General features: G+C 37.4%; 1 protein-coding gene across 1 annotated transcript in view; it reads right to left on the bottom strand.

Moving 5' to 3' along the window:
* The window catches only part of WDR35 (WD repeat domain 35), a 42,366-nt gene that overhangs the window by 9,370 nt on the left and 6,822 nt on the right, over positions 1-26,174 (bottom strand). The window contains exons 9-19 of the mRNA XM_030447898.1: positions 25,337-25,462; positions 22,233-22,418; positions 19,498-19,558; positions 11,910-12,054; positions 10,635-10,704; positions 10,005-10,058; positions 6,256-6,365; positions 2,887-3,097; positions 2,260-2,340; positions 1,993-2,129; positions 151-354 (exon numbers count right to left, since the gene is read on the bottom strand). Coding sequence (XP_030303758.1) covers positions 151-354; positions 1,993-2,129; positions 2,260-2,340; positions 2,887-3,097; positions 6,256-6,365; positions 10,005-10,058; positions 10,635-10,704; positions 11,910-12,054; positions 19,498-19,558; positions 22,233-22,418; positions 25,337-25,462 — 1,385 coding nt within the window. The remainder of the gene's footprint in view (positions 1-150; positions 355-1,992; positions 2,130-2,259; positions 2,341-2,886; positions 3,098-6,255; positions 6,366-10,004; positions 10,059-10,634; positions 10,705-11,909; positions 12,055-19,497; positions 19,559-22,232; positions 22,419-25,336; positions 25,463-26,174) is intronic.

The following is a 26,174-nucleotide window of genomic DNA, read 5'->3' on the forward strand; positions in this document are numbered from 1 at the left end:
GGTTATCTATGGATTCAATAAAATTCTCTCAGTCTTATCCCTCTCTGGTAAAGAGTTTTCAGTGCTAAATCAGCCATTCCTTATTAAACCAAGCATTTTTTTTCAGACTTTTTTTCTTTATTTGCTGCTGACATGACTACATGCAATTACCTTCTGTCCATTTGCAGATACATTCTTTCAGCTTCTTCAAATCTGCCAAAATAGGCTGCCACTTCTGCTTGCTTCATTGACTCACTCTGCAGGTTGCCCAGACATTTCACAAACTTAATACCTTGATAATCTTTGCAACGTACAAAAGCTTGTTCAGCAGTCTGCAGATCCAGCTTCTGAAGAGCAGCTTCAGCCAGGAGACACCTGTATGGAAAACAAACATTACAGATGGGAAAGCAGCTATATATAAATTAAATGAGGAGGCATTTAACTAGGCATATTTAAAGAAGACATTCAAGTTACTGTATTATTTATTAACTAATCTTAACTCAGTTGTATGTTTGTCCCAAGAATGTTCTGTGACCTATCCAGTACTTGCTTAGATAATGATGTTCAAGTAACTGTTAATTTTTTTTTCAGCTGTTAAAATGGACACTGGCTTGGGAGGAATAGACAAGGTTTGAATATTACATTTGTCCCAATGCAGTTCCATTTAGATATTTCTACCTATGCATATTTTATAACTTTGAGCTTGATGGCAGCCTCAGTCTGAAAGCCTCCAAGTATCAACCATGAAGAGTAAGTTATCTTTACAATCCATCTAGATACTCCTGGTCCAGCTAGGACAGCAGTCTGGGAGAATAGATCAGTTTGGGTAACCTTGTACTGGTACCAACCCATTGGATGAGTTCTGCAAATAAGTGAATTTCTACCTTCAGGCCAACCTACATCCATCAGATGCCTGAGAATTTTCTAGAATTTTCTTTAAAAATAAGGCTAGGTAAATTTAGACTGGATGACTGACATTGTGAAACAAAGCCAGTGCAGTAGGGCATTGACAAAAACCAAAAAGCTTTTCAAGTTTAGTTTAATAGGTGAGTTTATTAACTTAGTTTAAACATGCCAACATTTGCTTTCCTCAAATTACTTCTGAGAGACTGCATCATAACATTTAACATATATAATATCATAATACCCCTTCTAATTTCTGTCATTATGACCTGTCCAATATGCTACAAGGTTAGTCAACTGCTTGTAACTTTCATCATCCTAGTACGTCCCCTTTACTGGGTTTCAAGCTCTTTGTCATCAAGGTTCAATATAAAATAAATAAATACCCTCTCAACTTATGATCAATTTGAGTTGCAATTTAGCCAACTTAAATTTAGCTTTCTGCCAGGTTTTTCATTTTTTTTACATTCATCCCTAAAAGCAGGTATCACTACAGTTTGGGGCTCACACAGCAAAGAGCAAAACAGTGCTATGAGCCTGCACCCTATACCCACTCCCATGAGACACACAGCCTGCCTTGTGCTCTAGGTACTGCAACAGCCACATCATAGAATTGCAGTTAAACAACAGCCCACCTTTTGGGATTTAAGAACCAGGAGCCTAAGGAAACACTTCACACCAAGTGCTTTCTTCAGATGGCTGCTGAGTAGTCTAACACTTGTTCAGCACCTCCTGAAACATCAGCTCCCAAATGCTCAGGAACAAAAACCTCACTTTCTTGCCTTCTGGAAAACTAACACCACCCAGTTGGAAAGTGCCCAAACATGCCAATTGCAAAAGAGGTGGGGAGCCAGGCTAGCAGGGGGGTGCAAGGCTCCCTCTGGGCCTTCCCTCAACTCTGTAATAGCCCTTGGGAGGTGATTCAGCCCAATGAAAAGACCTTGTCAGAGTAGCCACCCTTCTGATTGCAGCTTAAATGACTCTGTCATAGTGTATATTGCTTTGGCTGGATTTGAAGTTTTAACTACTTTAAAATTAGTTCTATCTGAACAGGAAAAGAATATAGAAGAACAAAAATTTGAACGCAGTTGGCTACTAAAGAGATTTTACCAAAGTCTAGGATGTGGATTGTTTTCAATGAACTGGGAAGATTCCTCAATGCCAACTTTTTCAATCAACGCTCGACTGTCTCGTAGTGACCGAATCTCGAAATTGAGGATGTAATCCTTGTTAGGGTGTTCAGGATTCTAAAATAATGAATAAAGAGATGTATTTTTATTCAATACCACCTTTATTTTCCCCCAACAGATATCCACTGTTCAGATCACTATGACAGATATCAACTTTTCCTACACAAGAAGAATTAGGAATACTTACCTTTAATATTTCATCCAGAAGAACAGATTTGATTTCTAAATCTTCAAAGTTGCAAATATATCCAGAAGTCTGTATAGGTTCCTTGAAGTTATATAAATTGCAAAACAATGAATTTTTATTCTGTTCAATTAAATCCTAATCTGCTAGGTATACAAAAAGAGAATCCAAGCTAGGACTTAATTGCATTTTCAAGAGGAAACAAACGATAAAATCATTAAAATTATTGGTAATTCCATATACATAGACATAATTAAAAATCATCATGCTTTCTATAACTAAATTATGAGAAAGAGGTAAACACCAATCAATATTTATATTCAACTGAACTGTGGTTTACAAGTATCTTTACTAAAATTTACTGCAAAGTAATACAAAAATATGCTAATGAAAATATCTCATACCTTTAAGAAAAGTTATGACCGTGTTTTTCTCTTTCCAGGATTTGATTTTACTTATTTGTTCCTAAAGAACTTTTCCACATTAGAGCTGACAAGACTGACATTTCCAGAAGCAAATTTAATAAACACTTGCCTAACTGAATGGTAAGCACAACAATAATACTATTCAACACAGAGCCATTAACTTAGAAGTGAGTTTGTAAACTGATTTACATATGTTAATATTTACCTCTGGGTCCAAGTTTCTGAAAACATACATTCTTGTTTTCTCCATCATTGCAAACAAGTCTGGATTATCTTTGGCCCATTTCATATCCCAGACATCTTTGCGTTCCAGTTTCAGCTGCTCACCTGTGACTTGCTGTCCTGCATTGTCTACTACCCGGGCATCCAAGTTAAAAAAAGTCAAAATACCTGAAAGGTCTATGATAGCAACACGACTACAGAAAAACAAAGAAAGAAAAAATAAGACAGCTAAATAACACTATTCAAGGTATTGCAAATACCCCTAGTTCCTGACTTAGCTCCCTAAATTTGCCCTAGCAGGCCAACTTTCCCTTTAATCTAATACCAGTATAATTCCACAGATTCAGTGAGATGCATGTGATTTTCATTTACCTTCATTTTCATTTACCTGCACAGCAGAGTCTAGAGAAACAGAAAGACATTTGCTATATAAGGAATGTGGCCCTGCAAACATTCTGAAACATGCCCGTTTTTCACCCAGCATTTTCCGCAGTACTTCAAAATATCAAGTTGAGTAAATTGTAGATTCCACCCCTGTCCAAACTTTTCTGGACAGAGTCTAACATTAACAGAACAGAACTAACAGAACAGAATTGTTTTTAATGACTTACTAGGAGGCAATGAATCAGATTCTTAAATTAAAAAGAGTGCAATGATGCAGACTGATCATCTCTAAAACAGGATCTCTTGTATTTCTACAAAAGGTACTCTGTAGTGAGACAGGACCAGGTGCCCTGAGTTATTGATGAGTGGGTGTGGGTTCACCTGTGTCTGGCCTCCCTCCTGAGCATGTGCAGGAGCACGGGGCCAATAAGAGAGCAGCTGACACCCACAGAGACAGCTCTCACTCTTCAGTGAGCATGGCGAAGCCCACAGCTCAAGGAGCCCCAGGAGCAGGCAAGAAGGGGTAGATCCTGGAGCCCCAGGAACAGCCCTAGGACATCGTCCAGGAATGGGCTAAGCCCCGAGGCCTCAGGATCAGCCCTAGGAGCAAGAAGGGCTCCTCCCGCTTCTTCTGGTGGAGAATGCGGGCAACCTGCAGAAAACCTAGCTGGCACAGAAACTGCAAGAATGTTCTCCCTGTAAGGTATGATCAACAAGCTCTCTGGACAGGAAACCCCAGAGCAGAGGGGTAAATCCCATGAGGAAGGGTTAAATCCCGAGGCCCATGAGGAAAGAAACCCCGGAACAGAGGGAAACCAAGCCAGAAGAGCAGATACAGGAGGGAGAATAATAACTAGAAGAACAACTTGCAGAGACTCTGTGAAAAGTGCCTGGTGCAACTTGCAGAGACTTTGTGAAATATGCCTAGGCTAAGCCCTTGAGCAGAGGGAAATCCCATGAGGAAGGGTTAAATCCCGAGGCCCATGAGGAAAGAAACCCCGGAATAGAGGGCAAGTGCCTGGGACAATTTGCAGAGACTTTGTGAAGAGTGCTCAGACAGCTTGCGGAGACTTTGCCAGAAAGGGGCTGACATCGAGCGAATATATGGGTATGCTTAATTCCCCTTAAAGAAGGTTGAAAGAAAGAAGGTTGAGAATTCTCCCCAAAATACGTGTAAGGGTTGAGAATTCTCCCTAAAAATATATGTAAAATAAGTTATATGTTATATGTAAGTTATATGTTTAAATCTTGTAAGTTATATTTTTGTGTAAAAATCCTCTAACCTCTCGGCGCCTCCTCGATGCTCTTAGTTGAGTGTCCCGCGGGGCCCGAAGAAAAAATCCTGTAAAAATCCTGTATGTCTATGTCTAAATCCTGTATAAGTGTGTTTTGTACTACCCCTCGGCGCCCCCTTGATGCTCTTAGCTGAGTGTCCTGCGGGGCCCGAAGAAAAATCCTGTAAGTGTATTCTTGTGTATAAAAAATCGTGCTATGTAAATATGTAAATGTCTATGTAAATGTCTGTGTACTATGTAAATGTCTGTGTAAAAAAAAAAAAAAAAGGGGGGGAAATGTAGTGAGACAGGACCAGGTGCCCTGAGTTATTGATGAGTGGGTGTGGGTTCACCTGTGTCTGGCCTCCCTCCTGAGCATGTGCAGGAGCACGGGGACAATAAGAGAGCAGCTGACACCCACAGAGACAGCTCTCACTCTTCAGTGAGCATGGAGAAGCCCACAGCTCTAGGAGCCCCAGGAGCAGGCAAGAAGGGGTAGATCCTGGAGCCCCAGGAACAGCCCTAGGACATCGTCCAGGAATGGGCTAAGCCCCGAGGCCTCAGGATCAGCCCTAGGAGCAAGAAGGGCTCCTCCCGCTTCTGTACTCCTCAGGTTTTTTTCCAGACAATATGAATTATAATCCAATTAATCTTTGAAATAATTTAAAACTGAGGAAAATACTATTTCTAAAGGGTTGTATTTGAAAATTTCCAGTTACATAGGTTTCATTGAATCATGGTAGCCTGTATTTACTAAAATGCCATTTCAAAAGCATTTCTAAATATTGGAAGGTAGTTGGGCAGCCTTAATCTCTACTACAATTTTAAAAGCAATTAAAAAAATTAACTTCCAAAATATTTATGTATCTGAGCATTTTTCATTAGCCAAAGTCATTTAGGAAGGAAACGGTTTGGCTTCAAACAAAAAACTAATGCAGCTCTGATTTGGTCACATTGCTTTTTAAGCAGTGAAGCAGTCTCTTTCTGGTCAATACCTTAAAAGGCATGTGTTCTACACAGGCATTATGGTCTTTTTTAAAAAAATTAGAAAGTTTTTTGAAGTTACTAAAAGTGTATTACACGTTCTCTTTAGTTACTTATATTTTTGCCTTTTCAGTCAAGTCTCTTGCACTCTCCCTTCCAAAAAAAGTAGAAATCAACTTCAGTACTGGTACAGCTGAAGCTTAAGAAAACCAGTCCTGCTAGAAACATTGCCACCAGCTGTAGTTTTCAACAATGGAAAATGAACATGGGATGAACAAAGTTTCCAGGCATTAGGAGGACATAAACATAGGAACAGAAGGAAGCTGTAGAGATTAAAACTGCAGGTTATGACATAATTCTGTCAACTCACGTAGTGATCATGGGAAGCTTATGTTTGGTTCATCTAATAACCCAAATACATTTTCATACGTGTTTCCCTAAGCTTCCCACACACACGCTGGAGCATAAAACATGAGAGAGCTTTACTAACAACGTCTCAGAGCAATCTGATGACTGGCCAGATCTAATTAATTAGTAATAAATAAACAGTTGAGCAGTGATTAGTAGCAACTAAAATTAATACATAGCTTAAAGTAAAATTATTACAAAATTATTATTAACTAATGGAATTTACAGAATTAGTACTTTCATAAATTGTAGGGGTTTGCTTTAAAATCAGATGTCTGGGTTAGAAGCAGATCTGTAATTACCTGGAGTTGCAATTCAAAGAGAGCTGATGTGCATGGCAGCTCAAGGTGTACCTGTGTACCACAGCAACGTTGGGAAGGCTGTACCTCTGAATAGTGCCAGATTCTCTTCCCTAGAGAAAAGCAATGCTTGCTCATTCATATAATTCCTCCATCAATAAACTCTTTTAAAATATTCCATTTATACATGGTCCTAGGCAAAATATTTAGATAGGTGACAAAGCCGAAGTGGAGAGAGGAGTAATCACTCTACAAATTCTAAATTGTGGTATTTAGGCAAGGTACTTTCTCAAGATGCTGTAATCTACCGATCTGCTTAAATCAGGGGTGTTAAAAAGCAATAGTCCACATACAGACCACAGAACAGTGTCACGAGCTCAACAGTTCCCCATGAACCTTCAGACATGGTCTAAGATCCCTGTCCCACAATAGTAAACCCACTCCAGTGGTGTCATATGACAGTACCAGCTCAGGTCTGAAAGCAGTACAGCTGTGTTCCAAGTACTGCCCTCTATATCCTAACAAGTCTCACCAACTACTTCAAGACCTGAGCTAGTAAATGCTGTAATACATACTGGTTATTCAAAGGCTTGACTAGCAGTCTGAGTACCAATGTGGTTTCCCTTTATTTTGTAAATGACACAACCATGCCCTGTGTCAAGACACTACATGGCCAACAATCTAAAATGAGTTTCACATCCCTGGACTGCAGTGATCACTACCACTACTTTCTCACGATGTTTCTCTAGACTGAGCAACATATCCAGCTTATTTTACCTACTGTTTAACCATTACACTGGAAATCAGTCAATATTAAACTTTAAGTTAGTCCAAACTTTATTCCTCTTTTTCCACCTCAAAGCCACCTCTAAGATCCTCAGCATAAATCACCTCTCATCTTTAACTTTCTCACATCTGTATACCCTTCCTATAAACTAAAAAGCATATTCATTCAGAAGTGTTAAAAAAAATCTAACCACTATAATATGCATTCAGCTTCAGCACATTTATCCAGTCTCAGAGGCATTTCCTCTCATTCCCTTCCTTTTAATTAGTCACCAGTTATCATCTTAATTTCATTTTCTCACTCTTATTCTTCAAGCATAGAGTCCCTTAGTCACCTACTGTCACACTTTTTTCATTCATCTTTCTTACTGTTACCCACTGACTTTGCAAAATCCAGTCAAAGGGTATAACCAAAAAAAAAGTAAAAGAGGAAACATGGGAAAACATCGTGATCTTACTTGGGAAGGTGGATAAAATGAAGAAGCAGTGTTCTTTTTTTACCCTTATTCTGCTTGGTTAGTTTGTTTTAAACACCTGCATGTCAGCTCATCTAATTATACCACTCTTCAGATCGGAAAAAAATGCATCAGGTGTTTGGCATGATATAATACCTTCTACATGATCACAGAATCACAGAATTATCTCCGTTGGAAAAGTACTTAAAGATCACCTAGTCCATTAACCTAACTAAACCATAGCCTTAAGTACTATCTCTATACAACTCTTAGATACATCCAGGTATGGTAACTCCACCAATACCATGGGAAGCCTGTTCCAATGACCGATGGCTCTTTCTGTGAAGAAATTCTTCCTAATACCCAATCTATATCTCCCCTGGTGCAACTTGAGGCCACTACTCTTGTCACTTGCAACTCCACTGAACAGACCAAGCCCCACCTCTTTACAGCCTCCTTTAAGGTAGTTGTGGAGAGCAATAAGGTTGCCCCTCAGCCTCCTTTTCTTTAGGCTAAACAACCACATCTCGGCTGCTCCTCATAAGAAATATGTTCCAAACCCTTCATCATCTTTGTTGCCTTTCTTTGGACACACTCCAGCACATCAATGTCCTTTCTGTAGTGGGTCCAGAGCTGCACACAGTACCCAAGGTGTGGCCTCACTGGTGCTGAGTACAGGGACACGATCACTTCCCTTCTCCTGATGGCCACACTATTCCTGATACAATCCAGGATACCACTGGCCCTCTTGGCCACCTGTGCAACTGCTGGCTCACCCTCTGCCAGCACCCCCAGGTCCCTCTCTGCTGGGCAGCCCTACAGCCTCTCCTGCCCAAGCCTGTCCCGCTGCAGGGGCTGCTGCGGCCAAAGCGCAGCACCCGACATCTGGCCCTGGCCCCTCTCTCACACCTCTCTCTGCCCTCCTGCCGAGCCTCCCTCCCCTCAGGCAGAACAACACTCCCACCCAGCTGTTCTCCGCAAATTCTGCTGTCTCCGCCCACGTCGCCTCAGCAGCCGGGCACCCGGCACAGGCTGCCGCTTTCCTGGCTTCAAAAAGCTCCCAGAAGAGCCTTTTCCCGGCCCTTTTGTCCGCGATCCTCTTCCCCGCTGCGGACTCACGGGCACAGCGGCCGTTGCCGCACGTTGGGCCCCTCTGTGTCTGCCCCAGGGGTACGGGCTCTGCCGGGCCCCAGCACTGGACGCGTTATACACATTGAAATTATATGTAGCATTGTAATACTATTATTAGTGTTGTTGTTATTTAATTCATACTACATTAAAATTAATCTTGACTAATATTATATACATATTATACATATGTATAGTCTATGAATGTATTAATATCACCTATCTGTAGTATCCTGTATCCATATTATCTAACATCATGCATTATACCAATAATATGTAAATAGAAAAGCTTAGTAAATCTTTCTGCGTTTTAAATACAGCCTAACAGTATTCCCAGAAGTCAGATTACAGAATTAAGTCCTGATCTAGCCTCTCACAAACCCCACATACAAGTACTATCTCGGGCAACTGGTCTGTAGTTATATTGTAAGCACTTAGTGAATCAGCCCTCTTAAAGAAAGAGTCTTGGTTAATGGAAGAACCCCATGCAGCGCTACAGGCTGGGGACAGAGTGGCTGGAGAGCAGCCAGGCAGAAAGGGACCTGGGAGTCTGCATCAACAAGAAACTGAACATGAGCCAGCAGTGTGCCCAGGTGGCCAAGAAGGCCAATGGCATCCTGGCCTGTATCAAAAACAGCGTCACCAGCAGGTCCAGGGAGGTGATTCTGCCCCTGTACTCAGCACTGGTTAGGCCACACCTCGAGTACTGTGTCCAGTTCTGGGCCCCTCAGTTTAAGAAGGATGTAGAGGTCCTGGAACAGGTCCAAAGGAGGGCAACCAGGCTGGTGAAGGGACTCGAGCACAGGCCCTATGAGGAGAGGCTGAGAGAGCTGGGGCTGTTCAGCCTGAAGAAGAGGAGGCTCAGGGGAGACCTCATTGCTGTCTACAACTACCTGAAAGGAGGCTGTAGCGAGGTGGGAACTGGACTCTTTTCACAGACGACCTTCAACAAGACAAGAGGACACAGTCTTAAGTTGTGCCAGGGGAGGTTTAGGTTAGATATTAGAAAGAATTTCTTCACGGAGAGGGTGATTAGGCTATGGAATGGACTGCCCGGTGAGGTGGTAGATTCTCCGTCCCTGGAGACATTTAAAAAAAGACTGGATGTGGCACTCAGTGCCATGGTCTAGCAACTGCTCCAGTGGGTCAAGGGTTGGACTAGATGATCTCTGAGGTCCCTTCCAACCCGGCTAATTCTATGATTCTATGATTCTAAGAACCTGTTAGAGTTATTTTTAAAACATCTAGAAAAAGATTTCATCTGTTTAAATTTTAAGTTCAGAAATGCTTTAAAATTATGACTGCCTATGAACACAATGCAGAAGAATCTCCTGTCTTCAAATACAAGAGGCAAGTGGAAATCATTTAAATCATGTATCTTACCACAAGTAGTATCTTATCAGAAGCTGTTATGGCACAGATTGGATCTCTTGTTCCCTGAAAGTACAGAATCTGTATCAATATCAGCTTTAATGTAACAGTAAGAATGATCTGCTAAAGAAAGAAGTTTTATTTAAATACAAGAATGGCTTATGATATTAGTAGCCTTTTTTATGGGAATCATGACAATAACAATATTAACAGCTCTCTTCCTTCTGGTGCCCCTCCTCCAGAAAAATAAGAAACCCAAAACGTAACAGCTGTCTAACAGAAAAGAAAAGAAAGCAACTGCTCTTTAACTGAGGCCAGTAATAAATTTTAAATATATTGGCAAGTACAAAAGCACACACATAAAGTGAAAAAGTTGTACTAGAAAGACAATAACATTTATTGAGTTTCAACAAGCTACTTATACTTTGCTGAAGTGAGGGAAGATGCTTTTCACCAAGACAGCAGCTGTCTACACACTGAACCCCAGAATACACTTTTTCTATGTTCCCTACAGTTAGGTGTATACTACTCCTATATAAAGTATGAGCACTTCAGCTAATGAAAATGGAAAATAAAGCAATGCTAACTACTTCTCTTCAAGCTACAAGTGACACCACAATAATCTAGTTAAAAATAACTCACTTCAATAGCTCTGCTGTAATCAAGTGGTCCATCTCCAGATCCTGAAGGTGTGTCATCAATGTGATAAATCCTGCAGAAAAGGAAAGTTAGAAGAAAAAGTTAGTTCAAAGGATCATTTTTGATAGCATACAGGTACGTTCAATCCTTGGAGAAGAAATTATTGTGACTAGAAAAAAGAATAAAAGTTATGCCTGTTCTTATGTTCCAATAGGATCCCCATGGATAACTCCGCTTAGTAGTGATATAAAGATATGGTACTTGCTTTCACTTTCACAGTCCCTGATGGTATTTTTAAATATGATCTTTAATTCTACAACAAGGAGTTCCTGCAAACCATCCACCACCCCAATTGTCTCTTTCCAAACATCTATATTTCCTCAGGCCCTTCTCCATACTTACAAAGAGCTTCACTTTCATATCCACAAAACTTATGTATTACAGTTTTCAATACTTCATCATAACTTCTGTTTTTCCTTAAAAGTAGCACCACTAAAGTTTTTAGAATGCTAAAATAATAGTTTATGCTGAATTACAACCACTTACTTTTTCAGTATTTATATCAAATTTACAATCTTGTCCAAAGAAAGGACAAGCAGGTACTAGAACAATGTATGTTATTATACCATGTACAAATAATTATTCATTATTATGGGTATAGGGTGACAGAAAATGGTAGATTTATAGAAAAATGCTATAGCATCTCAATGGAAGAAAACATAAAATAACACAAACAAAAAAGCATAATGAAGCTGCAAGCTTGTGGAAGTGACAGAAGTGATGTTGGAGGCAAGGTGATGTTGACTTTGGCATGTTTAGTTTGAGAGGACAAAAGCCCACACAGGATTAGCTGTCAAAGATACAATCAGACACAAGTGTATTTAGAGTAGAACTACCTGCATAAACTATGTCCTTACAGCCACTGAGACACAAGAAGCAGTTCAATTATCAGAGGGAATATAGCTGCCTAGAAACTAAGAGCACAGAGAAGACAATAGGGAAGGGGAAAAAAAAAAATCAAGACACGCAGCTCTGTAGGGGAAGCATGTAGTGAGCAAATGGAGACACAACATGAACTAATCAAAAGGCATCTAAGAGTTTTGTATAACAAACACGTGTTTGTTATGAAAGAGTATTTTTAGTATTTAATCTTACAGGCCCGCAAGTGAGAAGGAAAATGAGAAGACTGAAGGTGATATTTTAGGGATGGGAAAATCCACTTTATTGACAATCCCAGTGCAAAGGAAAAAAAAAAATAATGAAAGTCCGAAGACAAACCTTTCCCTGCCTTCTTTTCTGGTCCGTGCTACCTGATTAATTTCCATTGCTGTGAGCTTCTTGGCCACCCGATACTGCCAGACGTAGAAGGCTTCTTTTGAAGCAGCTATCACGTGCGTTTTGGTCATTGTGACAAACAACGGCCCTGGTGTGAAATCCAAATGGTTGCAAAATTAGTGCTGGAAGTATCTGACCAGATGCTAATTTGTAAACTTTTTTTGCAGATGGCTGAAAAAACATCTCCACAGGTTAAAAGCAAAAATCCAACAACACAAAAACTACACCACACACAACCTGGTCGTAGTTTTCATTAATTGCTAAGAAATCTAGTGGGGCTTGGGACCTTGTTCAGAAGAAAAGATAAACTTCTTACAAATACTGATTTTTAAATTAACACTATTCTCCCTCTTACTTCAGCAAATTTCTGTGCACTACTGTGGAAGACAATCCATTTAGACATATTTCCAGGTAAATGACCAGTTTAGGAATATCTCAAGTCTAACAAGGTCTGTAATATCTCCATATCTGACATATTTGTAACTATTGAAATATAAATAAAAGGAAGACTACTCGAAAGCTGACAATCTAGTATAGCTTCTTTGATGAGCACCATTTTAAAGAAGTGAGCAAATTCTGAATTAGACAAGACCTGGAAATACTGTTTGTATTAGTTAACAGCTAGGCCAAATAACAATTCTTTACCTGCATGGCAGCAAATTAAATATTTAGCAAACGTTATTGCATCCAAAGATCACAGTGTAGGAACGCAGAGCATTTTTACTTTATCCCTAAGCCTATATAGAATATGTGGATAAATTGAGTTATCTCATTCCTGCTGTCAGTGTTCAGTAAACAAATGAAATATATACATATGTGCAATCAGACTAGTACATTTTTATTTATAACACACTGTTTTGACTGTATTGTGGATTTTTTTTTTCAATCCTTTGCTTCATCTTTCTGAAAAACAATGAATTAAAATAAAAGGGCATAGAAAAATGTAGAAACCTATAAAATAAAATGCCCTGTAGCCTAGCCTGCTAGAGAGTAAAATACTGAGTCATACAGCTAAGATACTCCAAGCAAAAAAAATCTGACTCCTTTGCAGAGAATATAATTTTTTCCTGTATTTTAGCACAGAACAGAACTCTGGAGGGAGCTATAAGCCTGCCATACAGAAGATCAGTGCTATGAGAGACAGATGTGGAAGACTGGTTGAACAGATTTTACTTCTTTGAAACCAAGAGGATTATCTAAGCTACCTGACAGCTCTAGAATACTTTTTCATATAAATGTAAATAGTGGTTAAGAAGGCTTAGTGGTGATGCTTAACATGTGAGCAGTGCAGCTGTTTACATTATATGCAACTGAGTGCATTTCACATACTTAAAAAACATTTATTTCAGTAATGACTCTCATACAACTGAAGGATACTATCCCCTGTTTCATTAACAGCACTAATAAATTCTATGTATTTCCTCTGTTCTTTTATTACCTTACAGCTGTATATACCATAAGAATCAATGGTCATACTCTTTAAAAATGAAACATGACAATCACCTCACCTGTGAGGAAATAAGGTTTCCTCTTGCTAAAATGACAAAATTTTAGTACTAAGCCTCATATTTGGACTCAGTTTAGTCAACATTTAAGTACTCCAAGATAGTACTAAACCAAGCCCACATCTCAAAGCCATGGCCATTCCTCAGACTCACAAGATGACTCCCATCTAACTTACAACTTCCATGAAGACTAAATTTACTCATTGCTGCACACCTCAAAGTAGTTCAATCTGGGAAAAAAGGATGTTTGCATAAGCTCTGTTGTGACCTAGAGACAAGATAGCAACATATCTGTGCTTTCTCCAGAGGTATACAATCTATTTGGGTTTTTTTGACCATGCCTAAGACTTAAATGGACTGTTGCTGTCAGAAAAAAAACAAACAAAAAAACCAACACAACAGCCCCTGACATGTTTCCCTGCCATTTCTTTTCTATCAGCTCTAGCAGTAGCTGGTCACAGAGTAAGTTAAATCAGTTCGTAGATCTAACAGACCTCAAAAAAAAAAAAAAAAAAAAAAAAAAAAAAAAAAAAAGATTAATTTCAATTAGATTAAAGAGAAAATCATAAATCTTGGAGAGGGCAGGAATTAGCAGCTAACATGGAGGGCTGAGCCTTCCCTTCTTTGCAACACTAGGGTAAACTATAATTCTATTTAAGGCAAATGTGAAAATGCAGGGAAAAGGATACACAGCAGAGACACAATCAGCAGGATCAGACTGGTTCAAAAAAAAAATCTGCAAGAGCAGTTTTTCTATGTAGCAACCAATGCTTTTACAAAATTGCCTGTAAAGCTTAAACAGCTGTCTAAAAGTTGGACATACGGGATTTTTTCTATAATTTCTTAGGCATTTTATACTACAAGCAAACACACACAAAAAATACAATCAAAAATCTGTCATAAAAGAAACTAAAACCTAGGTGTAGACTGAACATTTGGAAACATTTCTTTACCAAGAGAGTGGTCAAACACTGGAACAGACTTTGTAGAGAGGTGGCTGATGTCCTAACCCTGTCAGTATTTATGAGGCATTTGGACAATGCTCTTAATAACAAGCTTTAATTTTTAATCAGCCTTTAAGTAGTCGGGCAGTTGGACTAGATGACAGTTGAAGGTCCCTTCCAATTGAACTATTTCAGTCTGTTTTTTTCCCCCTTCTCACCTCAGAGCCCTAATCACTGGGCTATACTCTGCTCCTAAAATGCTTTCTTTGTTGGATGTGTAAGAGGATAGCTTCAACACAAGGAAAGGATCCCCCAGCCACTCCAAGTCTGAGCGGTTCCTAGGGTGCAGATCGGGAACAGATTTGTCCTTTCCTGGGAAAGGAAAGATGCTAATTTCAATCTCTTCAGGCTGAGGAAGATCTAAAATCCCTTTCCAGGCAGCTGGCTTAAGTATTTAGTTTTCTTTAGTGTAGGGAAGTATTATTTTACATAGTGGCTTTCATTTCAGCATGAAGTGCTGTTCACTTGGGCATTGGTGGCCTTTAAAGAATTTGTGCTCTGACTATGAAGCAGACAGAAAAGCAAGGCAGGAGCCAAGAGACTGGGACATCTGCTCAGTATTTCCATGGCATAACAGCTTTCCATGATAAACATGTGGGCTTCTTAGATTGTCTAGCTCTTCCCTCTGATTTTGCAGATGTATAATCTCAGTACTAATGTCTTAATACTTAATTGTGAGCCCTTGAAAATACACATTGGAGGAATTTAAACAGTGCCTTACTTCTCAGTGGGAAAGGTTAAAAACTTCAACCCATCAAAACAATACCAACATGTGGAACAACTGCTCTTCACATTTTCTCTGGCTCTTTTTTCTCTTCACTGTTTTTTCATAAAACCTGCTCCCTGCAAAGAACCTTTATTTCTTAGATATCTCAATTAATTTTCTGTCATGTTTGTGTTGCACCCACTAATACCTCAAAAAAGTTAAAGAACTCTCGTATCTAATCTTCTTAAGAAATAGTAGATAGAAAGAAACTTAATGCATGACTTTATTACTTTGTTGCATGAAGAAGCTGAGACACTTTCCAGTGAATGAAATAGGATGTACAAACACAAGTAATCCCAGCTAAAGCTCATGGAAAGAGAGCAGCCTGACAGGCACATGATTAAACTGTTGTTTTCATACAAGCCTGTTAAGAGACTGTTTCTGAGAAACTGGGATAAACTTAGTCTGATCAGTAACATCTACATCATTTTAGATCTTCATTCAAATATCTAGAAGTGTTAGCTCAAAGATAGGAGAAAATGTCAGACAGCAGTAGGGACAACCAAACTGCACATGATACAACTCATGAATGACCACAGTTTACAGAACTCAAAGAAATACAGAAAATCAGTTATAGTTTACTTTAAAATTCAACTTTAAGTTCAAGTGTTGCTTCACATGTAGTTCACTAATCCTTTTTAAGGTATCCAGGACAGAGGTGAGACACCTAGGCATGACTCCAGCACCTAAGTGGTCTTAAACCATTCTACAAGATAGTACTTAGAAATCTGAGACATGAACAAGACTACCATAAACAAAACAAAACAAACTGCCTGAGCAACTTACTTTCTGGACAGAACGCAACTAAACAATTTATCACTTTTTATTAAAGAGAATAGCCTGAAAAACTGTATTGGTAGAGAGAAAGAAAAACCTTTTCAGAGAGGTATTGTATTTTTATAAGGCAATAACACCCCTCCAATTATCTTGAGTAAGAGATATGTTAATTTTACTTTTGTACAGCTTATGTCTTAAGCTTTTAATGATTGCTCTCACCTGATAATTGATTTAAAGATAATTTTTTTTCATTTATGAACAGGACAAGAGGCTAATGGTCTTGTTAGAAAGACGAACTGGAATCTTAAAAGAACTTGCAGAAAGTTCTTCTGCTTTTAGTGTTTTACAAGGTCTCTCTCTGTTGACCTCAGAAAGGCCAGCCAGTTGTTTAAGATCAGCACCCTGTCAAACTGGGACAATTACACTTATTCTACTGCCAAGAAGCTCCAACTGGATAAACAGCATGATAAACTGTATATTAAGACCTTGCCTATATAAGGCAAGTATAGACACCTCACACAAATGACCTTATAAGTATTTCAAGTTGTTTTATGAAGTTCTGTCTTCAAAGGATACAAAAAAGGAAAGCATATATGATAAAAACAGCACAATGTGTTCTAGAAGTGTTGCATTTATAGGCATCACTTTTCACTTTCACCTTCAATCCCTTCTGCAAATTTGGTGGACTAACTTTAAAGGAGTCTTACAGGATGCATATTAAAAAAAAAAAAAAAAAAAAAGGTTGAATCTTTCAATGTGTTTACTAAACAGCAATGAAAGACTTGCTTGTTATGTTTGAACTACTGAGACTACAGAAATTTTTCAGGACTCAAAAATGCAAATATCCAAAACCTCAACTATTTGCCCATCTGTGAGGCTGAATGCTGTAGTGCCAGTATTTTCACAAATGAACTCACATTAGGAAAGACAATTGTACACCTCTGTACTCCTATCCACTACACTCATCCTCTAACACTGAAGGGAACAGAAGTAGACTGCAGAAATCTTAGTTAAACTAAAGGAAGAGGTGCTTTTTCCAGACTGTTTAATCTCTTCAACACAATTCAAATACACTTGGCACAGCAGCCTTTTTCAAATAAATAGCACTTCTCTTCAGCTGTTTACAGTCATTGGAGCAGATTCTAGTGTACAGATATCTCTAGGAAAGGGGTAGTAATGGGGGGATCATAAAGAAACTGCTTATAATATATAACTGTGACAGACAGATTTAGAAAGCTTGTATAAAAAGAACACTAGAAATTTTTTTAAAGAAGAGTTTAAACGCAGAGTTGGAGGTATAAATGCAAACCTAATTTTGACCATTTGAGTGGGATGCATCTCACCTAACTTTAGACACTTCTAAAAGAGATGAGTTGGTTGCCCTGGGCTTCTTTGTAGCTTGTACAAAGAAGGGGGGTAGCTTTGTAGCAAAAAGATCCCCTTCAGGAATGATTCTCAGAACTTATTTAGATCTCTACTATTGAAACGAGATTAATTACTCCCTCCAAGTCCCTGAATCCATCCTCCCATGACCCTTTCCCACCTGTCAAGTCCAGGGGGGACACAACAGACATCCCACCCACACCACTACCACACACCACACCAACTTCAGTGTTCATTTTTTGCCTTTTTTGTATTTCCTCCATTCACTGTAAAATTTTTGGTATTGAATTTCCTGGGCACTTTATTCCTTAACATTCTGATATACAAACCCTATTGTAAAAGGTGGCAAGAGGACATCAGATTGAGAGAAACAGAACTGATGAGACTAAAAAGTACCACAGTACTTTATACACATTCCATAAGACAAAGAATGCAAACTCATTCATCAGAGCAGGATAGTCTTGATTTTAATTATGATCTACAATAAGGGACATAAATTTCACAATATATATTAGATTCACAGCTTCTTTTCTCCTGCTCTCACTGGAAAACTGAACAATGTTAGAAAATGACACATGCAAACTTAGTGACTACATAATAAAACTGCATACTAGAACTGGTAGAGGAAAACAATAATATTTATGATCTCAACTATTTCAATCTTTGGCTGATTTTTTTTCTTACCTATGGTCTTCTGTGATAATGTTGTTACCTCCTTGCCTTGCGGTTCTTTCCCTTACCTTCCCCATCATTTCTATCTTACCAAAACTTTGCTAGAAACTTTTCCCATCTGTTTTATCAGACATGCTCCTCTGCTGTATCAACCATGCAGAGATTTGGGTTTTTCCTTAAGTATTTTATTGTGCTCAGAAAGTGCTACACCACTGAACACAGCAGACATCCCACCTTCCTAACACACTGGGATCACATTAGATGTCAACTGTCAGACACACCTTCTACTTACTATTGTTTTACCTAAAGGTTCTAAAAATAAGTATGCACTTTTCATTTAAATAACTCTCTCATTCAAAACCAAATAAATATATTTGCTAAAACTTTGTCACAAATTATTTAGCCTTTCAAAAAACCTGAAAAGTTAATCAGAGAATCAACCTTCAAGAAGAAAACTGTTAATGGGGTTCTCAGTGTCTATTCCGAATCCAAATTCAGATCTATTTGGATAACAAACAAAAATTTAAGCAAAATACAGAACAAACATAAGTAGATTAATTCATCTAAAAGATGATTAATTGGTCATTTTGTCTGTGCTTTCCTTATCTGTTTGAATGGGAAAATGTATGATCTATTCTCTAGCAAAAATCCCAGAAAATGGTTTGCAATTACTTGGCAACATTCTGTACTACACCTGCAGCAAACAAGCAGTAAGGAAAGCACAGAATTCACACATATTAGGGGTTTGAAGGATATAATGGTATTGTTTTAAAGGTACCTTCATACCTGCCTTTTTTTTTTTTTGATTTTTAACTTGCAATCTGAAACTATTTAGATAGAACAATTGTGAAGATTATAAGAAAATTATACCATAGAAATAGATCTTTAAGATATCTAGGAAGCTGCAACATGTTTTTAAATTAAACTCTAGATCAAACTATTTCAATTGCTCTGAGAAGCAGGACCCCCTTCAAAAAGTATGTTTTCTTAAATAGGTATGGAGTTAATACTGTTGTGAGGGAAAATCGGTATCACCAATAGAATAACCATTAAAAAAAAAAAGGAATAGAATTTTTTTAAATTCTATTAGAAATAGTTTGTAACAACTGGAAGAATCAGTTTAAATTCCAATTTTTACTAGGAATAGGACTGGTTTTATAAGCCACTATTTTTATTAGCAGAGTAATTGATAGGTCACTTCCAACACAAATTACAGTTCACATGAGAATCCCTAATTACAGGTTCATTACATTTGGGGAGGTGCCAAGTAGAAGTGAGAAGCCAATATAAAACTAGTTACAACCACAGCTATAATGGAAGGTCACATTTGAAAGAAAGAGGTGCTACACACTGCTTGACCAGCAGATTTGCATAAGAAATTCATTATAAAAACCCCAACAGAATGAGAATTGCAAGTTGCTTACCAATATCAATATATTTTGGGTCCAAGGGAGTGCCAATGGAATTGCAGAGAACCAGAACATACTGTATGGAAATAAAACAAATGTTATTATTACCACATTTTTATGGTAAATTAGGAAGCTGTACAAGATGTTCTGTGAAGGTGTATCACATAACCCACATTTCACACAATCTAATGCTGATCAGCAACAGAAAACAAAGGGCCAATGAGTACAGTAGATATGAAGCAGCATAAGCACTGGAGTGATGAGGTATTTGCCCACTAGCACTATAAATCAAGCCAAGCACAAAACAGGGAAATGACCAGTTTTAAGTGAAGGAGCAAATCTGCCAGACAAATAATACACAGCATGTCCCCACAGCATGGTCTACAGATAACATGCAGGCAAGACAGTGTCTCACCTCGTGTTCTGTGGGCACACAGTGTACTGTAATAATTTACTATCATAAAACACCAGGAATTTCTCAGTGAATCAACTCTGACCTGTCTGCTCATGGAAAAGATAATTTAATAAACTACATCAGACCCCCTTGCTAGCTCCCAGAAATTAGGGCCCTGGTTCTAGTCTTTGCAACCTTTATCTCCTTGAACATCCAGGAGGGTTATGGTGTGGAGAGAACTATGAATAACGTGATCCCTCCACAGCACAGTTTTGTTGATTTGTTAGTTTTGCCCTTCTGGAAATCCTGCTCAGGAAGGCTTTGACAGCACAGATACCTCAGATTGGTCTGTTAAATTATAGAAGATACAAAAAAAAAAAAAAAGAAAATTGACCAATGCTTCATTGTTGTTACTGATGTATTTCTTTTTCCAGATCTAAATCAAGGATTAAATAATTTCATGATGTTTGCACAGGGAAATGTCTTGAAAGACAAGTGTATAAATTATCAACTTTTACTATAATTTCTTCAGATTAAAAAAAAAGCACAAGGTTGCCAAAACTTGAATTACCTAAGAACTGTTATCCTGACTCTTCAGGAATTGGAAGATAATTAGTTCTTCATAGCTCTTTCACCTCCTGAACAATTCATGTAACTGTGGTAGCAGATAACAGCAACTGTACATCTTATCCCTTTAAACTGACAGATTGATAGCTTATTAATCACATGAGAATGGCAGAATTTAGGTTTTCATCTAGTGTATAAACTATATACTTCCAAAAAAAAGGTCTGATCAATTATTCATTAAATAATTTATTTTTCTGGTTCTTCCACCAATAAACACTTCCCAAAAATAGTGGGTTTATTTCTTAATTCATGAGTTAAACTTTCCACCAGCATTCTTGAATTTCTCTTTTCCAAAAATATTTTGAGCCTCTCTCTCTCTGTAAGAAACTACACCTGGCTTTTTAAACTACTTACTGTTTGTTTCCATTATGTTTATATTGATTTTTCATTAGTAAATTATCCCAATATTTGCTCTCTTATCAATTCCTCTTTTATGTGCTTTTCATTTATTTTGAGACTGTTAAGTCTGCGGACTAAAGACTTTTTTTGGGTAGGTAAAGAAACAGTAACCAAAACATAATCTGCATGAGCTACACAGCACAAGGGAGTTTGCATGGTCTGATTTGATCAAAGCAAAAATCTCAAGCCTGGCTATGGGTCTGAAAGTTAACTCTCTGCAATTTACTGACATTCACATCTGCTTGAAATAGTCGTAAACAGGTCCTGATTAAATTTGTCTTTTTTGCCCCATCAACTGCTGCTGTACATTTCGCTGTCTTGAAATCACAATTCTAATGCCCAAAATCTATGGCAAAACAAATCTGCTCTTCAGAAAGCAACTCTAATGAATTGCTACCCAAAGGATAAGCTTGTTCATTTCCTAAAAGCTGACCACCCACCATGTTAATAATTACATTGCAGCCATTTCAAAACCATTGAAAGATGCTCATTATGTAATTTTCAGATGCTAAAATCAAGCCTTTTTTTATGCTCAAGAAAGTTAAACTAAGTCTCTCCGTTGCTTGTTTCCTACTTTAAAAATGCAACCCAGAAAAATCTCACTTTATTGCACTCAATTTCACCAGATAGCTTTGGCCACGTATGCCATATTTTTAGTCCATTTGACCATACATCATCTGTTGCACAATCAAGCAAAGCAGCACTAAAGCATTTTTGTTACCGTTGCACCAAGTGATTCTGTGTCATGCTCCTCCTTTGTAAGCAATATACAGGTGATACAGAAAACAATTCAGAGGTGAACACAGTAAGAAAAAATGTGTAACAGTTAGCATCAAGCTAACTGAACATACATTAACCAAAGGATATATTTATCTTACCATTTGGCACTTATTTAAGAGAAATAAATAAACCAAACATTTTGTACTAACATGATTTGTACCACCTAAAAAATCCCACACCCCCTTTTTTTTTCCAGCTCTGACTGATTAAATATTTGTTACCATTCTGATGTTATCCTGCTCTTAGCTTTTCTTTGGAGAAGTGCTCTAAATATTTCTAAAGGAACACTAATCCTCAAGGTTGCAGTTTTCATTAAGTTATTAGCAGCTACAAGGAGTTAAAAGACAGAAACAGCTAAGTTCTGTGCTTTTTTGTTGATACTTTGTTGTTTGTTGGGGGTTTTATAAACACTGAGACCATTCAAGTGCCATTCTGTGATATGATAACTGCATGGCACACTCAGAGACAGATTTAGAATTTTACATTCCATCTTATTCAGCACTGACATGTGAAACAATGTTTCAAGTAAAATATAAAAAAACCACTTTACCTGAGGTTGATTTTCATCTGCTTTAGTTGCTAAAACACAGAAGTCTCCATAAGTTGTTATGGAAATCAAGCCCTTGACATACTTCACATACTTCTCATTGTTTTTTGTGTCCCAAAAGACTACACAGTATTCTGGACGATCAGGTCGGGTATATGCATAAACAACAGTATTGGAGCAGTAACCCCACTGCCAAGAGAGACAATTTTGAGAAAACCTGTTAGAAATTATGAATTCAATAATAAATTGTTAATAGCTGTGAAAGAAAGTTTCACATACACAATCAGTATTCAATATTCATTACCTGTCAAGTGACAAACTTTATTAAAAGAATGTGAACACAGCTCCAGTAATAGGTTATTTGCATAATAATGAAGTGGCAAAAGCAGCCTTTCCATCATGCAGAATAACCTATTGCAATCAGAGCACTACAGTAACTCACACCACCTCTTCCATATCAGTAACATGAGAAAAAAAAATCCCCCTTCCCACCAGCGAACAATTATTCATGTAACAATAAGGAGAAAGAGCAAAAAGGCAAAAGAAGAAATGGAATATCCAAACAGAGTAATGCCCATGAAGATGTCTCCTATTTCATTCAACTGATTTAAATTACAGAAATTTATAATGGAAATCTTTTCTAACAAAGCAGAAAATATCTCAGAACGGAGGCAAAGCTCACAAATAAACTAAATATAAAGCAATCCATTTAAGAGAGATTATGCAATTGCAGAAAAACTAACAGAATTCTAAGCACCAGCATTTCCTAGAGAGGAGAAAGCTTCTTAGGGAGCTGGCCAGAGGGGTTCCCACACTCTGTAGGGGATGAAGCTAAGATGACAACCTAAGACATATCAGCAAAAGAACTTTTATTATAAATATATATACTGAATGGTACTATCAAAACCCAATGGTTTTCACTGAAGTCCAGTTCTCTGGAAATTCAAACATAATGCTGTGGAGTATAACCAGAAAAACAGGAGAGAATATAAAAACATTACGTTCCTGCAAACCACAATCAGTAAATACAGCTTTCAAACAAGGCAGAGATGCACAAAAATTAATATGATAAAGAATGGAACTAGATGGGCATGGATAAACTGGACACAATATTTTTAGTCCTGGGAGTCATATCATTAATTTATTATGTTTTATTATCTTTCAGAGAGGCCATAGGCATGTGAATTACAATGTCCAATTGGATTTACAATGTCCTACTTGGAATTTAAAGAAAATCAAGCTCTCTTTGGATACAGGATGAAAAATAAAAGGACTGGAATCAAGACAGGTTTTGACAACCAAGAGCACTTCCCACAGGAGCCTTCTCAGAGATCCAAAATGGACCTTATACTATTCTGAACATTCAAAATTTATATGAAAGCAGTAAGTTATGATTTAACAAGTCAGGAAACTGTAAATCATGCTTGTCAAATCTAAAATGGATTTCAAGAAGCAGCAAAGTACCCCAGAATGCTGGATGATTATAAAAAGTAAAATCCAACATAGATCAGAACATTAGAAGAAATTTAACTAAAGCTATAAACTAAATCAGTTTTACAACTCCAAAAAGATACTATGTAAACAATAACTAAATTTCAAAAATTTCTGCTTACTTCATAATTTTAACTGTCATATTAATTTAGAACCCCCTTTCTCATATTATGGTAATACTTAAAACTCCAGGAAACCAGATTATTTAGTAGATTGCTAAAGTGATACAAACACTTAATTTCCAGGTCATTAATTCCAATCCAGCCTAAATTAATGACTGCTTTGAATCACTGACATTTAATGGCTGTCACCTTCCAGAATATCTAGTTCCTAAAAGGGAGTTACTGATATCATCAAGAACAGAGCAGCAGTAATGTACATTACTTACTGAAGGGCTGCACATATCATTCAACATAAGTATACTGAAAATATACTGAAATCTACAGGTTAAGAGTTTATATGCTGCAGAAATAAATTTACTAGATAAATAAATTAATTTGAGCATACCTTTTTTCAAGATGTGCAAAAGGAATTTTTTTACATGAAAAAAAAGAGAGCTTACACATGCAGTTCCTAAAACAAAGGTTTCAAAATGTTACTCATTTGCAAACCATGTCAGATCTGGAAATACACATGGTCTCACAGATACTGTTCAGTTGAGGAAAAAGTAATAGGCCTTTGTTCCAGCTGTTACACATTTCCCAGAATAAACATTAGGTAGCATTTCCTGCAAGACTAATTTGCAGCTCAAATTTCCAAAGTCTTTTCCAGCAGATTTACAACAAACTGTTTGAAACTGCTTCCTAGCAGATTTGTGCTTTTAACTCCATGACCAATGATTTTTCATGACTGAGTGGAACACTAAATTTCAATATAGCTGCAGTATGTTACTCAAATTACACTCTCTCTCTCTCTTTAATCAAACTCGTAACACAGAGATGATTAAAGAACATCTCCTGTGCTGGAAAAAAAAAATATACGATACGGTATACTGTATAGTAATCAGTATTTTGTGTTAAGCTGTAAATTCAAGTGATAAAGCCTTAGGTCTTTATAAAAAAACAAACAAAATCCATATGGTAGATGACATAGAACTAGTTAGAATTAGGTGAATTCACACTTGTAAAAACTGTATTAGGAAATTAAATATTAAGTAGAATGTGCACATAGCAAGTTGCATTCATAGTGCTCAGGTTTCTGCACAACTCTCCTGGTTCAAACTGATAATCCACTACCAAAAAAAAAATGACAATAAGGCTCAAACAATCCCTATTGTGTCACTTAGCCCACTTAGTTTAACCCAACAGCAATGAAAACACTGGAGCTGTACCTACCTGACAGCCTCCATTACTACCAGATTTAGAATCCTGCCCAATTCTGTTAATATTAACAAAGCACACATCCATTACAAAAATAAAATCACAAATTAATTCTAAAAGCAATGTCTAAGTCACTGCATCACCAAAATGCACACATTCCACTTCAAGTCAGTTAAAACTTCAATTTTAAGTTAAGCATTTACTTGTGTGAAAGCAGTGAAAGCTACTTTTTCAACCCACTGAGAATAAATAACAGGTGACTTATTTATATTAGTTAAGTGCCACATTACTACATACCTTGTAATCTGGACGAATGTTTGCAAAATATATGTAAGAATCAACAGCTAATGCAATTTTCAGTCCACTTCCCTCCCAAGACAAGGCAGATATCTGTTTGCCAGGAACTTTCAGTGTGCGCAAATGCTTGTGTCAAACAAGGAAAGAAAAGGATTCTGCATTTATCACAGTGAAAACACTATAAAATGCACAACAGCTTTGACAGTTGATGAAAACTAAACATAGATCTTCACAGTACCCATAATGACTCCTAAATTACAATGTAAATTCAAATAGTGGGGAAGATATTCAACATGCATTACCATAAAAGCATTATTTTGCCCCAATTCTTTTTTTGTCAGAGAGAAACAAAAAACAGAACTTGGTGACAGTTCAAGCTCAAAAACATGAATAATAGATGGAGAGTGACAGTATAAACATTTTTTTCCTTTGGTTGGTAATTTGAATCACCTCTGTAAGTTAAGACTCCAGTAGAATAAACACAACAGTAGGACTGATACTCAACATGCTTCAGAAGTTTCATTTATACTGGAAATCAGGTAGTCTGTTGTTGTGCAACATCTTCAACTACAGCTAAAAGTTTAAGCAAATAAAACCATATAGCTTATCTATGTCAAGAGTATCCAATGTATCAACTGGAGAGGTAAATAATTTGCAGTAGAGCAATGGACATTTTCCTCTTCTCTATTCCCTTTCAAAAACATAAAGCCTAAGAAAGGCAGCTAAACACCCATCTACAATTTAAGAGCTAGCAAAGAAATACACTTTATTTTTTTTCATATCTTTATTTTGCTGTAGAATATGAAATTGAATGAAAGAAATAACATATTCAAAAACT

Source organism: Calypte anna, chromosome 3 (genome assembly GCF_003957555.1).
Source record: "Calypte anna isolate BGI_N300 chromosome 3, bCalAnn1_v1.p, whole genome shotgun sequence".
NCBI classification, from domain to species: Eukaryota; Metazoa; Chordata; class Aves; order Apodiformes; family Trochilidae; genus Calypte; species Calypte anna.